We start from the raw sequence: 17,078 nt of genomic DNA, 5'->3' as shown, positions 1-17,078 counted from the left end.
TTTCCTGCCTCCTTGTCTACTAATGCTATAGCCTCTGCCTAAAATATCTTTATTCCTTCTGTGTTTTTAAAAAAAGCCTACTTATTTTCCAAGGTACAGTCTATTTTCTCCTTCCTCTGAAAACCATCCTGAGCTGGAAATTGTCTCCCTTCTGAAATATTAGTCTACTTTATATGTGTTCTCATTTGTTTCTCTGCTATGTATTGTTGTAATTTATTGTACATGTCTGACACCTTCAATTTGATATCTCCTTCTGATTATCCTAATGCTCCCATTGTAGTGCCTTCTTTTTTAGGTGGGTTAAGAGGTATATTTTTTTCCTTTCTTCAACTTCATGTCCAAATTTGTGTTAATTGTACTACTTTCCCATTTTTTTCAGGATCCAATGATGCCATTGCTCCAGACTTCCCAGCTCAGGTGCTAGGCACCAGAGATGATGACCTAGCGTTTACTGTTAATATTAAACATAAAGAAGGGATCTACAGTAAGAGGGCAATGGCTAAGGCATCCTTGTCAGTGGAGAAAAAACCCTTTCAGAAAGATAATGCAGGTAACTGGATTGCTTTTGTATGTTTTGTGCCTCCCCCTACCATTCATTTTAAATAAGAATATTAACCCGTCTTTATCTTTCACTGCTTTGTTAAACCAGCTTTTTTCTTAGCCATTTTATGGGTATATAGAAAATGTAGAATATTTATAAAATCTTTTAGAATGTGTCTTACTTTATTCTTACTATGGAAAATAAAATATTTTGCAACTTTTAAAATGAAATAATATCCAGTAGAGTATTTTTAGAGACTAGAACCCATAGAAAATCTTGATTAAATTGTCTGATGAGTTTATCTGTCAGATAGTACAAACTAGTGGAAATTTGGTAGACATAGAGAACCCTGTGATACCACTGACAATTGAGGGATGGAGAGAATATGGAAAATTTGACAAGGAACAAAGTGGAACTCTATCAGAAACCTGCTCAAAGAATTCACCAGCTGTAACTCACCCCTAGGCAGCATTTGGTGTATGAGAAATAAAAATATCAGTGGAAGGATTGAAATAGAAAAATGAGAAATTGCTTAGAAAATAGAACATAAAAAGAAGAGAAAAGAAAGGGAAAAAATGAAAATTTAGATTGGCCCAAAAGGTTCAATCTCAAAAAACGGATGTTTCCAAGAGACAACAGAAAATCTATTTATTAGAACCATATATACTCATTTTAGCATGAGTAAATCCCTGTATCATAATAGTGAGTGAAAAAGGCATGTTGCCTAAAGGTACATAGAGTATTATACCATTTATATAAAGTTTATAGACATGTAAAACAATCCTGTACATGTTGAATAATTAATGCAAAATAGTAAAAAAAAATAAATAAATCCTTGAGATTGATGAACTCTACATAAAGTTTGCTACTGAAAAGAAAGAATGGAGTCAGTGTAGTTTAATACATGGAATCATTATAATCATTATATCTGTAATGTTTTATTTCCTAAGCTCTGGTGTACATATTGGTGTTCATTGGCCTTTGTTGAAAATATTCATACAACAAAAAGATAGTAAATGAATTTCTCATCAACCTATTATAAAAACTGAACTATTATTAACTGATGACTGTTACCTTAGTTATATTGGTGAATTTTTAATATATTTACTAACATATTAGTTTGTGCTTATATTTTCTCATATGATAAAAATGTAAAGAACTGATTTAAAAAACCAGTAAGATAGACAAATCTCTAGAAAGTATGATCAAGGGCTAAAAAAAATATTGAAAGTATTAGACAAGTTTAAAAGGATATAACTTAAGATTTTAAAAATTTCATGAGTACTATATATAAAATGTACATAAATGCTTTATAGGATTATATGGAATATCAAAATTGGCTCCATAAGTAACAAAAACTTTGAGCGGGCCAAAGAACTTGAAAGGGTTGTTCAAGTATACTTTTCTACTCTGAAAAAGATACCTATCTAGACTTTTATTTACTGTTGTATCAAACTACAAGGACAGATTTTATTTAAATACTTTATTTAAACCATTGTTTTACACAAAAAAATACAGAAAGCTTTCCAATTCATGTCATAAATACACCATAACTATCACAGTTTTTACATCGTGGGGCCTAAGAAATCCTTTTTTCCTGATATATATAAAGCAATTTGGGATTCTGGGGTTGGGGGGAGTAGGGTTATTTGCCCTTTGTATTTACTATCTTTTCTTTCTCTGCGGTGTCAAATGATGATGTTATTTCAGATGCCCAAGTTCAAGTTTTTATCACTGGAGATGAGAACCTCTCAGGCAAAAACAAGAAAAAGGAGATCTACAATAAAAAGGCAGTGACTAAGCCTGCCCAATCTGAAGAAATAAAATTCTTGCAGAAAGACACTGCAGGTAGCTGAACTGGATTATCTGGCCTTCTGAAGTGAGAATAAACAGAACAGTATTATCTAGTCTCTTCTTGCTCTCTTCAATAGTCCTCTATCTTGCTCATATGTAAAATAAGATATTAGCTGTAATTTTTGTTATACATTGACAGGTATAAAACCAGATGTTTTTATAAAAACATTTTAAAGCTTTTTGAGACATTCCTGGAGAATTTTGTAAATATGGTACACAATTGCATTGACAAATTCACACAATAGACATTTGTTAAAAAATTCTGTGCTATGAGATGCTGACTTTCTAACACCGTTGTATAGAAGATTTTGTGCTTTGGGAATTTGGCTTGCTTACTTTTTTAACTAGCTATCCATTAAATTTACTTCAGTGGGACTATACTAATTAAAAGTGCCTATAATATAGCGTATTTAGGTTAGGATTAGTCTTGACTCTGACAGATGAAAACAAAAACAAAATAGCATTGGCTTAAAGAAGGCAGGAAATTATTTCTCTTTCCTGTAAAAATCCAGAGGTAGACATCCAGGGATGACATGGTACTCTAGATTATCAGGAAACAAAATTCTTGGTCTTCTGTTTCTCTTAACATTTTTAGCCTCCATTCTCATGCTGTAGCCATCTGGTTCATATCCCAGCCAGCAGAAAGGAAGAAAGGGAAAGAAAAAATTACAGCCCTTCTTTATAGTACTCCTCAAGAGTACATGTACTGTTCCCCTTCCATGCTATTGGACAGATTTTGTTACATGGTCTCACCAAGCTGTGCTGCCACAGAGGCTGGGAAATGTCTTTATTCCAGTAACTATAAGCACAGCTAAGGCAGGGTTCTATTTTAAAGGAAAAGGAAAATGGGTTTCAGAGGACAGCTGGGAGTCTGCCACAATGTAAACATATTTTAGAGCATACTTAGCCACCTCTCTTTATTTGTGTATTACTTTTCTTTTCAAAAGTCATATTCTGGTCAACACTTCAAAATTTTATCCCCCTTTTGAATGTTCCAGAAACACTCTTGATCATGTTAATCTCCTAATCAAAAAGTGTTCATTGCCCCTAAGAATAAAATCTTATTTTCTAGCACAGTCTTTCAAAACAGTAAAATCAGCTCCCAGATTTTCAAATGCTAATTTTTACCTCTTTTTCTTATAAATTCTATAATTAAACCATATACTTGCTCTGTTTCTTAAATGTTCATTTGCTTTCCTGATTCTATTCTTATGTAGTCGACTCTGCCTAAAATGCGTTTCTGTTTTCATCTCATGTATATCCCAGCTCAGCTATCTTTTATTATTATTATTATTATATTTCATTGATTATGCTATTACAGTTGTCCCAATTTTTCCCTCTTTTCCTGCCTCCATACAGCACCTCCTACTTCCTCAGACAATCCCCCCGACCATTGTTCATGCCCATGGGTCATGTGTATAAGTTTTTGGCTACTCCATATCCTATACTGTACTTTACATCCACATGGCTATTCTGTAACTACCTATTGGTACTTCTTAATCCCCTCACCTCTGCACCCATTCCACTACACCTCCCTCCCTACAGACAATCATCAGAACACTTTCCATATCCATGATTCTGTCTCTGTTCTTAGTTTCTTTTTTAAATTCAATTGTCAGTAGATTTGTATTTATTGCCATTTTATTGTTCATAGTTTTGATCTTTTTCTTAAATAAGTCCCTTTAACATTTCATATAATAATGGTTTGATGTTGGAAATAGCTTTAATATTTTCTAGTCTGGGGACTTCTTTATCTGCCCTTTGATTCTAAATGATAGCTTTGCTAGGTAGAGCAGTCTTGGCTATAGGTCCCTGCTTTTTATGACTTTGATAATTTCTTGCCAGTTCCTTCAAGCCTGCAAAGTTTCTTTTGAGAAATCAGCTGACAGTCTTGTGGGAACTCCCCTGTAGGTAACTAAGTGCTTTTCTCTTGCTGCTTTTAAGATTCTCTCTTTATCTTTAACCTTTGGCATTTTAATTATGATGTGTCTTAGAGTGGGCCTCTTTGTGTCCATCTTGTTTGGGACTCTCTGTGCTTCCTGGACTTGCATGTCTATTTCCTTCACCAAATTAGGGAAGTTTTCTTTCATCATTCTTTCAAATAAATTTCCAATTTCTTGCTCTTGCTCTTCTCCTTCTGGCACTCCTGTGATATGAATGTTGGACCTCTTGAAATTATCCCAGAGGCTGCTTCTACTATCCTCATTGTTTTTGTATTCTTTTTTCTTCTTGTTCTTGTTTTGCGCGGTTGTTGTTTTTGTTTTTGTTTTTGTTTCCTTAGATTCCAAACCATTGATTTGATTCTCAGGTTCATCCACTCTACTATTGTTTCTCTGTAAATTGTTCTTTATTTCAATTAATGTATCCTTTGTTTCTGACTGGATCTTTTTTATGTTGTTTGGGTCCTCACTAAGTTCCTTGAGTATTCATATAACCAGTGTTTTGATTTGTTCTTTCATTTTGGCCATGTTTCTTTGTCTCCTCATTTTGGTAGCCTCCCTGTGTTTGTTTCTATGTATTACTTAGAGCAGCTATGACTCCCTGTCTTGGTATCGTGGTCTAATGTAGTAGTTGTCCTGTAGGGTCCAGTGGTACAGCCTACCATATCACCTAAGCTGGGTGCTCAAGGTATGCCCTCCACATAGGCTGAGTATACCTTCCTCTTGTAGTTGAGCCTTTGTTGTTGTCAGCAGGTCAACAGGAGGGATCTACCCAGGCTAGTTGGCTGCAAGGATTGGCTGTGGCCACTAACCACCAGCCTCCGCCCTTCATGGAGCATCAGCTGCGCACAGGCAGGGTGGTGGTATGCCATCATGGTCTGTAGCTCTCCACTGGGTGTGCAGACCCTAGGATTTCCCGGGTGGTACAGTCCAAGATTAGCCCCTACCTGTGTTCTGCCTAGGAACACCCTGCATGAGCTATAAAGCAGTCTAAAATGGCTGCAACTTGTGCTGAGCTTGGAGAGTCCCAGGTGAAGCTAAGCTGTGACTTTAAGCTGTCTGTTCCTAGTGCCACACCTGGGACTACTTAGCAAGAGATGCAGGTCTGTGGGCTCACTGAGGCCTGCTGTGGCTTGTTTGAAAGGATTTAGGAAGTTGTAAAGCATGACCCAACACCAGCCATTATGAAAAAGTCACTTAATAGCTTGGGTGGGCCATAACTTGTGTGGGGCACAGCCTAAGGGAATTTTCAGGGTGGGGATGGAGTCTCAGATAAGGTTTCTGCCTACCAACTCTGTGGCTCTGTGGAGGGAGAGTTCAGAAAAGGAACAATAGCCTCTGCCCGCCATTCTATCCATGAGAAAACTGTCTCCCAGGTTTCACCTGGATGCCAGACACCTCAGTTCCTCCCTTATGCCCCTGGTGTTTTTCAAGCTGCTATCCTGGTGCTAGAGCTCAGAGGGAATAAGTCTCTGTAAGTCTATGTCCTTTAACAGTGGGACTGCTTGAGACTTTAGCAGTGTCTTCCCCCAACTCAATCCCTACTGGTTTTTTTGGCCATAAGTTATGGGGACTTATCTTCCTGGCACTGGAACCCTGGGCTGAGGGTCTGGCATGGGGCTGAGACTCCTCACTCCCGAGATACCGCTCCTGAATTTTTATCCACTGTGGGACCATCCTGTACCGCATCTCCACCCCTTCTACCAGTCTGGGTGAATATGGTTTCTTTAATTCCATAGTTGTCAGACTTACATTCAACTCGATTTCTAAGAGTTCTGAGTGATGGTTGTTCTATAATTTAGTTGTAATTTTGATGTGGTTGTGCGAGGAGGTCATCCATGTGCACCTACACTCTCGTCTTTACCAGAAATCCTTTAGCTGTCTTCTGACAGCAAATTTCACTAACTTTACTCCAGAGCTCTTGCATGATCCTCCCAGCTGGAATTAGTTTTTCTTCCTTTAAGTACTTACATTTCTTTATATATCTTTCTCTTATGGTGAAATTCTTTTACTTTGTATGATAATTATTTTTGTACATTTTTTAAACTCCACTTTAGAGCAGCAGTTTCTAAAAATACTCCTGATTGGTCTTTTAAATTTTCTTTTCTAACACCAGTAGTAATTGCTTTCATATAGTGGATGCTGGAGGGGTATTTTAAAACATCTTTTGCCAACTTCCTATTTGGAGAGGGTGTTAATTCCTCTTTCGTAGGTTCCAGTGATGCTGTTGCTGCAGAGCTCTCAGCTCAACTAAAAGACACAAAGATTGAAAGGCCACCAGACACTAAAGCCATTAAACAGAAAGAGGAGATCCATAGTAAGAGATCATTTCCTAAGGAAGCCTGGACAGAAGATAAAGAATCCTTGCAGATAAATATTGAAGGTAACGGGATTGGCTTGTATGTGTGTATTGGGTGGTGCTATGTCTGGTTTTGGGGGGCTTTTTTGTTTGCTTTTTAGGGGGGTTTTTATTTTGATGATAATATAGCCTCTTGATTGAAACAAAGATGTTTCCTTTTTTGCTTTCTTACATAAATTACCTCATTGCTACTTTGTCTCTTTGGGCGCTCATATAATTGTTACATCTAGGAAAAAATATTAGCAACTTAGAAACAAGATTAGAAATAAATACTTGATAGTATTACAAATGAAGTATCATGTCTCAGTATTGACTCAGGGAAACACCTAAAGGTATTCCACAAGACTGTAATAAAGACCAAAAGAACCTCAGTACAAATTTTTTAAAAGTTACAGTAAAAAAGAACCAAGACCGTATCTATTTATGTTTATTTATGGTCCCATTCTTCTCAGACAAAAGAAAGGCTCAGAGGACACAAGCCATTACTACCCTGCTGTCAAATTTTACCTCTTCGAGAAAGATAGAACAGTACCCAGCTAAGGAACGAAAGGATTCAAGGAGCTGTAATCTATCCATATTGTATTTTGAAAATAGTACAGGGGCAGCTGATCACATCAAGAATGTATAAGATAAGTCATTTTCCACAAAGGTGCCTAAACTACATATTGGGGCAAAAACATTGTCTTCAACAAATGGTGTTGGGAAAATGGATGTCTATGTTCAAAAGAATGAAGTTGAATGCTTACCTTTTATCACATATAAAAATTAACTCAAAATGAATCGAAGGTCTAAACATAAGAGCTAAAATTATAAAACTTAGCAGAAAACATAGGGAGAAAGTTCCATGGCTTTGGATTTGACAGTGATTTCTTGGATATGACACCAAAAGGACAGGCCACAGAAGCAAAAAAATAAAAAAAAATGTTATACCAACTTAAAAACTACAACAAAAGATGTAATAGAGTGGAAAGGCAACCTGTGAAATGGGAGAAGGTATTTATAAATTGTGTTGAGTATATAGTATATAGATTATATAATGGAATTTCTATGATTCAATAAGAGAAATCCAACTTAAAAAACGGGCAAAGGATATGAATAGACAGTTCTCTAAAGATATATGAATGGCTAATAAGCATTTGAAAAGATGCTCAATTTCACTAATCAGAGAAATGCCAATTAAAGCCACAATGAGATACCACTTCACACCCATTAGAATGGCCACGATCAGAACTATCTTGCAAAATTAACAACTGTTGGCAAGGATGCAAAGAGACTGGAACGATTGTGTGCTGTTGGTGGTAATGTAAAAGGGAACAGCCATTGTGGAAAATAATATGGAGGGTCCTCAAAAAAATTAAAAACAATTAATATATAATCCAGCAATCCCATTTCTGGGTATTTATCTAAAACAAAAATCGAAGCATATCTCAGAGATACCTACACATCCATGTTCATGTCAGCATTATTCAAATTAATCAAGATATGAAAACAACCCAACAGATGAATAAAGAAAATGTCGTAAAAACATCCAATTAAATATTATGCAGCCTTAGAAAAGAAGGAAATCCTGTTATATGCTACAGTGTAGATGAAGCTCAACAACATTGTATTAAGTGAAATAAGCTAGTTCCAAAAGAAAAAATACCATATTTTCCACTTACATAAAACATAGAAAGCAATCAAAATTATAGAAATATAAAGTAGAAAAGTGATTGCGGGGGGGGGAGGGGAAGAATTCTTGTTTAGGGGATAGAGATTTTCAGTGTTGCAATGTAAAGATGTTCTAGTCCTGGTTGATGTGGCTTAGTGGATTGAGCGCCAGCCAGTAAACTGAAAGGTCACTGGTTCTATTCCCAGAGGCAGGGCACATGCCCCGGTTGCAGGCCAGGTGCCTGCTTAGGGGCATGAGAGGCAACTGTTTCTTGCACAATGATGTTTCTCTCCTTCTCCATCTCCTTCACTTCCCTTCTCTCTAAAAATAAATAAATAAAATCTTTAAATAAAGATGCTCTAGAGATCAGTTGCGTAACAATGTGAATATATTAGGTACTACTGAACTGTACACTTAAAATAAGTAAGATGATAAACTTAATGTGTGTATTTTACTACAATAAAAAATGTGTAAGATGTAAAAACAGAACATTGCAACTCTGCAATGGCTCACGTAGGAGACATAGTTTGGAAAAGAAAGATGGAAACCTACTCTGTAAAAGCATGCTCTAGAAGACTGGAAAAAAATTCATAAATGTTTTGTACTGTGAATAATTATAGGAGAAATGAAATATATTAAATAAAGTTGAGATAATAATGGGATATAAGGAGAGATTTAGCAGATCAAATAACAAATTGAAGAAAACAATACCAATTAAGAGAAAAAGAAGATAAAACAATTCAAAAAAATAATAATTTAAGGACTGAGTGAAAATTCAACACAATGATGTCCATTGGTGTCTCTAAAGAAGATAACAAAAAAAGAAAAAATGTATAAAGCTGAACATGCAATTTAAATGGACATACCAAGTCCTAGGAAAAATTTCTATGTAATAATCAACACCCTGATGTATGTTGGTAATAGTACTGAACTTCAAAGAAAAAGAACAAATTGTACAGGCATCCATGCAGAAAAAGCAAAAATAAAAATCAGCAAAGGAACAGTCAGAGTAAAGGGAAGCCAAAGGAAATATAAGTGAGCTAATTTCATTTTTAGTGTTGATGAATCAAGAAATACATATGTAAGTATAGTACTTAAAATTATTTATCAGTTATTTATTATTATAGTACTAAGAGAGTTAAATTAGCCCTGACTGGTGTGGCTCAGTGGACTGAGTGCCGGCCTGTGAAGCCAAGGGTCATCGGTTTGATTCCCAATCAGGGCACATGTCTGGGTTGTGGTCCAGTTCCCCAGTTAGGGGCACACAAGAGGCAACCACACATTAATATTTCTCTGCCTCTCTTTCTCCCTGCCTTCCCCGCTGTCTAAAAATAAAATCTTTTTTTTTTAAGTTAAATTATAAAACATTAAAAATATTTAGAAAAATGGTAGGAACAGCAGGGGTATAGAGGGAGGAAGAAAAGAAAACAAAGTAAATTTGTAACAAATGAAAAAAATAGAATGAGAGAATGGAGAGTATATGAGCCTATATAAATAAATATGGATAAATTTACCTATTTTAAAAAACTCTTACTAGGTTAAAAAAACAACCTAGTCCCACTGTAGAGAGCAGACACATTGAAAATAAAATAATTCAGGGCAGAGTAAGGGGCACCAGTGTCATGTGACTGCCAGAAACCAGCAGAGCCGAGCTAGAGCGCAGTGCAAACAATAGTCGCCACCACTGGCGCCTGGACTAGAGTGCTGGCATTATTGCATTCGCAGGTTCAAGGCATCCCGGGGCCAGGCCTTTATTTCTTGTCTGCCGTGCTCAGCACTGCTCCTTGAAAAGCCAAACACCAGAGCACCCTAGGAAGTTTAACTAAAAGAAGGCTCATGTTTTAACCTCATCCCTGTCAAGCAAGAGACCATGGACCCTGTCTCAGTGTTACGCCCATCTAATTACATGGAGTCCATAAAGCCCAGCAACTATGGAGTCATCTACTCCCCACCATTATGCGGTAAACTCTTATAGGCCCCGAAGTCCTGTCGCATGGGATGCAAATGGTGCCAGTGGAACCTCACCATGAACAAGTGGAGTTCTCTGCCCTCAGCTGGGAATTCTTCCTTGCTAAAGTTCCAGTCCTCACACCGGAGAGCCTCACCCAGGCTGAGCATGGCGGTGTCCATGCTGCTGGTGATGGTCACTGCCCTGTCCCAGCACGGCATCTGGGGCCCGGGGATACTGCCGGTCATACCGCCAGTCATGGTGCAGCCCATCCCCTTTATGTACACCGGCCACCTACAGCAGTCGCTCATGGTGTTCTTGTCTGAGGAGATGGAAAATTCAAATAGTAGCATGCAAGTACCTGTAATTGAATGATATGAGAAGCCTGTATCACCGAAAAAAAATTAAAGGAGAACCTGGGGTCAAACCACAGAGAACAGATTATTATCCTGAAGACATGTCACCCCCTTTAATGAACTCAGTACGCCACTCCCCACCTCCCCACCCCCCCCCCCCCCCAACAGCATTGTTGCAAGAGAATCACCTTTCAGTCATCGTGCAGCCTGGGAAGAGACCTATACTTGTGAAATCTCCAGGCACCCAAAGAAAGTGGAAGATACACAGATGTGACTATGATGGATGCAACAAAGTGTACACTAAAAGCTCTCATTTGAAAGCACACAGAAGAACACATACAGGAGAAAAACCCTATACATGTTCATGGGAAGGATGCACATAGAAGTTTGCTCAGTCTGATGAACTAACAAGACATTTTTGAAAACATATTGGAATGAAACCTTTCCAGTGGCCAGACTGTGGTCGCAGCTTTTTCAGTTCTGACCACCTTGCCTTCCAAAGAAAACGCCACATGCTAGTTTCCATGTCTCCATCTCCTGCCTAGGCTTGCGCAGCTCCCCACTCGCCCATCTCTCTCTGTCCTCCCTCCCATTGTCTAACTCATTTTTTACATGTACTTTTTAATTTTGATTCAGCTGGTCTGAATCTGAATTTATATCACTCAGACTTCCATGTGGTCAGTAGAAAATACTCTAATCCTCCCTGTCGTTACCACGAGTCAGACCTAAAGAATGTGAACACTTTTTTTTTCCTGAGGATGCTAAGCAACCCTTCTTACAGATATGTTTAATGTAATGAGAACAAGGGAACACGTAAACTAACAACCAATTGTCAGTTTGTCCATGTATTCCTTAAAAGAAGTAAATGTATTAGAAATACAGTATCCAGCCTGGTAGCCCTTGCCTGCAACATACATATCTTTGAATCCTGTGATTGCATTTTGTGTTGCGCAGCAGAAAATGGGTGGATCCCTTCACAGTTAGCTAGAAGAGCAGCAAGAATCCAGGCTAGTAGTCAGCTTTTTCATTGTCCCTCACCAGTCCTGTGTCAGCTTGTATTTATCACATCATCTAAAGTAAGTCCTTTACCCTCCTTGGTGCCTGCAGCTAATAGGGAGGTCTTTGCCCCCGAAGATGAGCTGGAGCTGTTTATAGGTGATGTTTGTCAGTTCAAGGGATGGATGCTCTATTTGCATTGCGTGGAGTTGGAGTAAAGGGGCATTGAGTAGGGAGCAAACGAGGAAGCCAGCCAGGGGTTCTCAGTGAGATTTTATCATTTGGTTAGCTGTGCAGTGGATTCCTAGAGCTTCAGTCTCTATGAATATTCAGCCTCTTAGAACTATCTGGCAAAGACAACTACTGATAGGGTTATCCATGCACTGATCTCCATTTCTACAGTGTCCTTAATGTAGATCATCAAGCATTGATAGTAGGGACGCCACAAAAATAATTGCCTAGTAATGGTAAAAAAAATATATTTTGGATAAGGTCTGAATGGCCTTCTTTTACCCAGTCTACTTAGAGCTTTGTTTGCAAACAAGGAAAACATTGAGTGGTAATTATATCCCCATATCAAATTGCTCACATAGTTGTCATACAGAAACTGTGTGTGAGCTGTAAGGTGCCAAATTGACTGTCATTTGTGTTCATGACACATATCATAAATGAGCATCTGCTGGTGCTTTATTAGATTCGTTAAAACCTGAGTGACGCTATTTGTAAATAGTTGTGAAGCACACAGACCTTTATTTGGGAGACAGATTTCTGAAAAACACAGAAAATCACAGTTCAGGGATTCATATATATAGCTCAAGAACTTGCAAACATGTAACGTTAGAGCTGGCAATCTCCTTTTACTATCAAGTATCCTGTCAGAAGAAGAGACTGAAAATGTCTTGTGTTTATGTTGAAGAGAAATAGCACTATTATTTGGGGGAATTTTTTCCAAAGCAGGCTTTTGAGCACCATAGTCTATATGCCAATAAAAATAATTCATGTGTAGAAATGCTGTTGGTCCTAAAATTGAAGGCATTGGTGGCAGTGGTCAAATGTGGATGCATATAATCAAATGGCCCTTCATAAAAGGTGAAGAATGAAATCCTGAAGATTCACCCCAACCACAACTCGGGATCCAACACAGCCTTACCTGGGAGGAATACACTGTTTTTAAAGCATCAATGAATAAGTGATCCTGGAGGCCTGCAGATTGTATGGGAAGCTTACATTGGCGCTATGTTAATAAAAGTTAGTTGTAAGGACTGTGCACCTAAGAGATCCCACTCAGCAGCTCTCTGAACTGACCAAAAGGAAATGTGGTTGAGAATTGGAAAAGCAATGTGTTATCTGGCACTTGGGTTTTTTGTTTTGTTTTTTAAGCACTGCAGAATTTGCTTAGAATGTTAAAACATCCTAATTGGGCTCTTTCTTTCCTTTTTTTTATTTTTTGTATGTTTGCCACTAAGATATGAATTGAGGGATAAAAATGGCTCTTGGAAGAGTAGGTGTTGTCTGTATTGTAAATGCTTAGTCACATTCATGCCAAAGTGTTTCTTGAAATAATTCTTCCACAACACACCAAAGAATTAAGTTTGAATCCAAGGAACTTTTTTGTTTTGATGGAGCCAACCAATTTATGTGCATTCCAACCCACAAAAGATGAAAAGAGGGACAAGAAAGGGTAGGATTGATCTTTATATAATTAGTTTTGAGTCTGAGTCCAATAGAAAGTTTCATGGGTTCTAATGAAATTTAATGTGTGCTATGGCATATAAAAATTCTGTTCAGAAGTGCAAGCAAGACCCTGCAGAGACTATTACATTATTATTTAGCTTGCTTCGATTAGGTTAACAGTTCATTAACAAAGTTCCTTTTAACTTGCGGGGGGGGGGGGGGGGGGTGCGGTGAACAACCCAGAGAAGCCATTCTCTGTTCCCATGCTAGAATATATACTTTACCAAATGGCTCTTTCCAAATTTTTCTTTTTTATATATATTTGTATTTTACTATGATAGTTGAGAAATTTAGTCTCAGTCATTTTTAGCTGTTACTGTGGAAGACCTCAAGATAAGATGCCCTTGAATGTGTGGTTTTAATGATGTGCCGCATTACTATCAATTGTGATTTTAATTGTGATCTTTAGTTGGTGAGAATGATTTCTAAACATGGAGTTAGTGTTGTATAAATTGTTATAGAATTTTTCCAGTAATTATCTAAGTATCATCTTGAAGAAGTCAGAAAAATTAAATCTGAATCCATCATATTTTAGAGTTTTAAAATGTGAATCTACATCATAAGTGGGCATTAACATTCTGAATTGCCTGGTTTGGAGAGTGAGTTAGCAGCATAGTTATGTTCAGCTGAGGAAATTCTAAATATGCAGAAATTTCAAGAGCCTTGGAACAGATTTACAGGGGAACTATACATGTATATTTTATTACACCCACCTGCACTATCAGTGTTGCACTAATGTGGAATTTAAAAGACTATATTGCTGATATTGTATGTCTGCACATCATTTCTGGTTAGATTGTTTTAAAGACAGTCTCAAAGATAAAAAAGTTTTAAAATCAGTTGGTTTGAAAATATAGTCATCTTGAAGGAATTGCTGTCATACATCAAGTTGCTCAGAGTGGTATTTACTCTCTTCTTGGTCAACATTGATAATGATTGTAAATTTACTTAAATAATACATTTACAAAGCCATTTTCCATGCATTAAACGAAGGCTTCTGTATTGTTTGACAAATAATAACAATTTTTTTTTGCTTTTATGTACTTAATGTTAGAGGGTAAAAATAATGTTTTTTCTTAGCATCTCTTAAACCATACCTGCAAGTATAGCAGGATTATTACATTTACTGTACTTTAATACTTGTATAAACTAGGCAGAAATTTTTAATAAAGTATAATATATTTTATAAGCTAATAAGACTGAATGGGTAAAGGTTTTTAGCATGCATTAGAATACTTGCAAATACTGAAACATTTTTGGTAATCTTTCTTACTAAAGATGTGAATGTTTGCTGTACCTCCTCTGTTTCTACTCCATGGTCCACAATGGAAATTCAGTAATGACAGTTTGTCATGTCAAACTGTGGACATAAATTTGTACTGTACAGCCCTCATATACTATAGTATGCAATATATGTATTATATACTTGTTAATAAAACCATTAGAATATTTAAAAAAAACTCAAAGATTGAAAATAAAAGGAAAACTGGAGACATGAAAAAATATGGAGACATATTAATATAGGTGAGATTAAATTCAATACCAAAAGTGTTATGGGAATTAAGGAGTAATGCTGTTATACTGATTTGCAATCCACAATGAGGTTATACACAAATATTTAAACATGAAATAGCATAAAAATATATAAAACAAAAATGGGAGCATCATCAGTAAGGAAGTTTATGTTGCCCTATAAAAGAATGAAGATAATAGAGTTAAATGAAAACAACTTATGACATATTGTTATACAAAAGATGCTTAGAGGGAGAGGAAAATTTGCTCATGGGGGGAAGAATCCAAAGCTGCCCATGAACTGTCCAAAACCCAAGAGGATCTTCATGAAGAAATGGACAATATAGACCATTAGTAAGGAGCGTGAACACACATACTTAGTTCATACTAGATCACAGAAATGAAAATTTTTTAAAAGCAGTTAAAAATTCGCCTGGCAATAGTGCAAGTAATGAGGTTGATTTAATAGACACGTGTAAAAGTATCCTTATAAAAAGGTGTCCTTTAAAGAGCAAAGCTTTTTAACTTTGATGAAGTCCAGTTTACTTTTTCACTTGCTTGTGCTGTTGGTGTCGTATGTAACAATCCTTTGCCAAATCCAAGGTAATGAAGATTCAGCCCTATATTTTCCTCTTAGAGTTTTCTCATTTTAGCTCTCTGATCCATTTTGAGTTAATTTTTTGTATATAGTGTGAAATAAGGGTGCATGTTTATTATTTTCCATGTGGGTATCCAGTTGCCCCAGCATCATTTGTTAAAAAGGACTATTCCTTTCTCATTGAATGAGCCTGGCACCCTTGAAAATATAGTTGACCACAGATATCTAGCTTTAGTTCTGGACTCTCGGTTCTATTCTGTTGATCTATGTATCTATCCTTGTGTCACTGCTACACTGTCTTGCTTACTATTGCTTTCTTGTGGTAAATTTTGAAATTGGGAAGTGCGAATCCTCCAACTTTGTCTTATTTTTTTGGATTATGTTGGCTATTGTGGATCCCTTACAATTCCATAAGAATTTTGGTATCAGCTTGGCAATTTCTATAAAGAAAGCAGATAGGGATTGTGTTGAATATATGATCAGTTTGGAGATACTGCCTTTTTATCAATGCTGTCTTCTAATTCATGAATATGGAGTGTTTTCCATTTATTTAGATCTTTAATTTCTTTTCACAATGTTTTGTAGTTTTCAGAGTAGTAGTGTTACACTTTTGTTATATTTACATCTAAATATTTTTTGATGGTGTGAGTAATACAGTTTTCTTAATTTTTTCAGTTTAAATGCAAGTATATAACAATACAATTGATTTTAAATATTTATCTTTAATTCTGCAACATGCTGAACCTGTTTATTATTTCTAATAGATTTTTTAAAGTATTCTTAGAATTTTCTGGATACAAAATAGTGATACTGTGAATACAGTTTTATTTTTTTCTTTGAAATCCAAATACCTCCCCCAATCCCAACTACCCTGGCTAACACCTCAAGTAAAATGTTAAATAGAAGTAGCAAGAGAAGGCATCCTGGTATGTTCCTGTCTAGGGGTCATACATTCTGTCTTTCATAACTGAGTATGATTTTAGCTATGTGTTCTTCATGGATGTCCTTTATTAGATTGAGGAAGTTGCCTTTACTCCTAGTTTTTTTAGTGTTTTTATCAAGAAGGTGGTTGAGTTTTGTCAAATGCTTTTTCTTTGTCTCTCAGATTATCAAGTAAGTTTTCTTTTGTTGTTTTTTATTTAATTTTTAATGGAATTTATTGGGGTAACATTGGTTAATAAAATTATATAGGTTTCAGGGATACAATTCCATAATACATCATCTGTATATTGTATTGTGTTGAACCAAACTTGCATTCATGGGGTAAATCACATTTGGTCGTGCTGTATTATTCTTTTTATATGTTGCTGGATTTCATTTGCTAGTACTTTGGTGATGATTTTTGTGTCTGTATTTGTAAAAATGTTCATCTGTAGTTTTCTTGTTATGTCTTTATTGGGTTTCATTATCAGGGTAGTACTAGACATGTAAAATGAATTGGAAAAATTATTCTTCAGATGTTTGGTACAATTCAGAGGTGAAACCATCTGGGCCTGGACTGACTTTGTAGGTAATTTTTTTTATTACTAATTGAAACTCTTCACTTGCTTTAGGTCTGTTCAGATAGTCTTACTTCTTGAGTCAGTTTC

At 36.4% G+C, this 17,078-nt stretch overlaps 1 protein-coding gene and 1 pseudogene across 1 annotated transcript in view; both read left to right on the top strand.

Moving 5' to 3' along the window:
* Window positions 1-17,078, top strand: part of ALMS1 (ALMS1 centrosome and basal body associated protein) — a 215,885-nt gene that overhangs the window by 132,442 nt on the left and 66,365 nt on the right. Inside the window, exons 13-15 of the mRNA XM_054593521.1 lie at window positions 380-550; window positions 2,252-2,389; window positions 6,548-6,718. Of these exons, the coding sequence (XP_054449496.1) occupies window positions 380-550; window positions 2,252-2,389; window positions 6,548-6,718 (480 nt within the window). The remainder of the gene's footprint in view (window positions 1-379; window positions 551-2,251; window positions 2,390-6,547; window positions 6,719-17,078) is intronic.
* On the top strand, window positions 7,678-11,194 carry LOC129086791 (Krueppel-like factor 3; annotated as a pseudogene).

Source organism: Pteronotus mesoamericanus, unplaced genomic scaffold (genome assembly GCF_021234165.1).
Source record: "Pteronotus mesoamericanus isolate MK-2021 breed Mesoamerican mustached bat unplaced genomic scaffold, CSHL_Meso_final scaffold_45, whole genome shotgun sequence".
NCBI classification, from domain to species: Eukaryota; Metazoa; Chordata; class Mammalia; order Chiroptera; family Mormoopidae; genus Pteronotus; species Pteronotus mesoamericanus.
The sequence above is the reverse complement of the archived record's forward strand: the minus strand, read 5'-3'. Positions and strand labels throughout refer to the sequence as shown.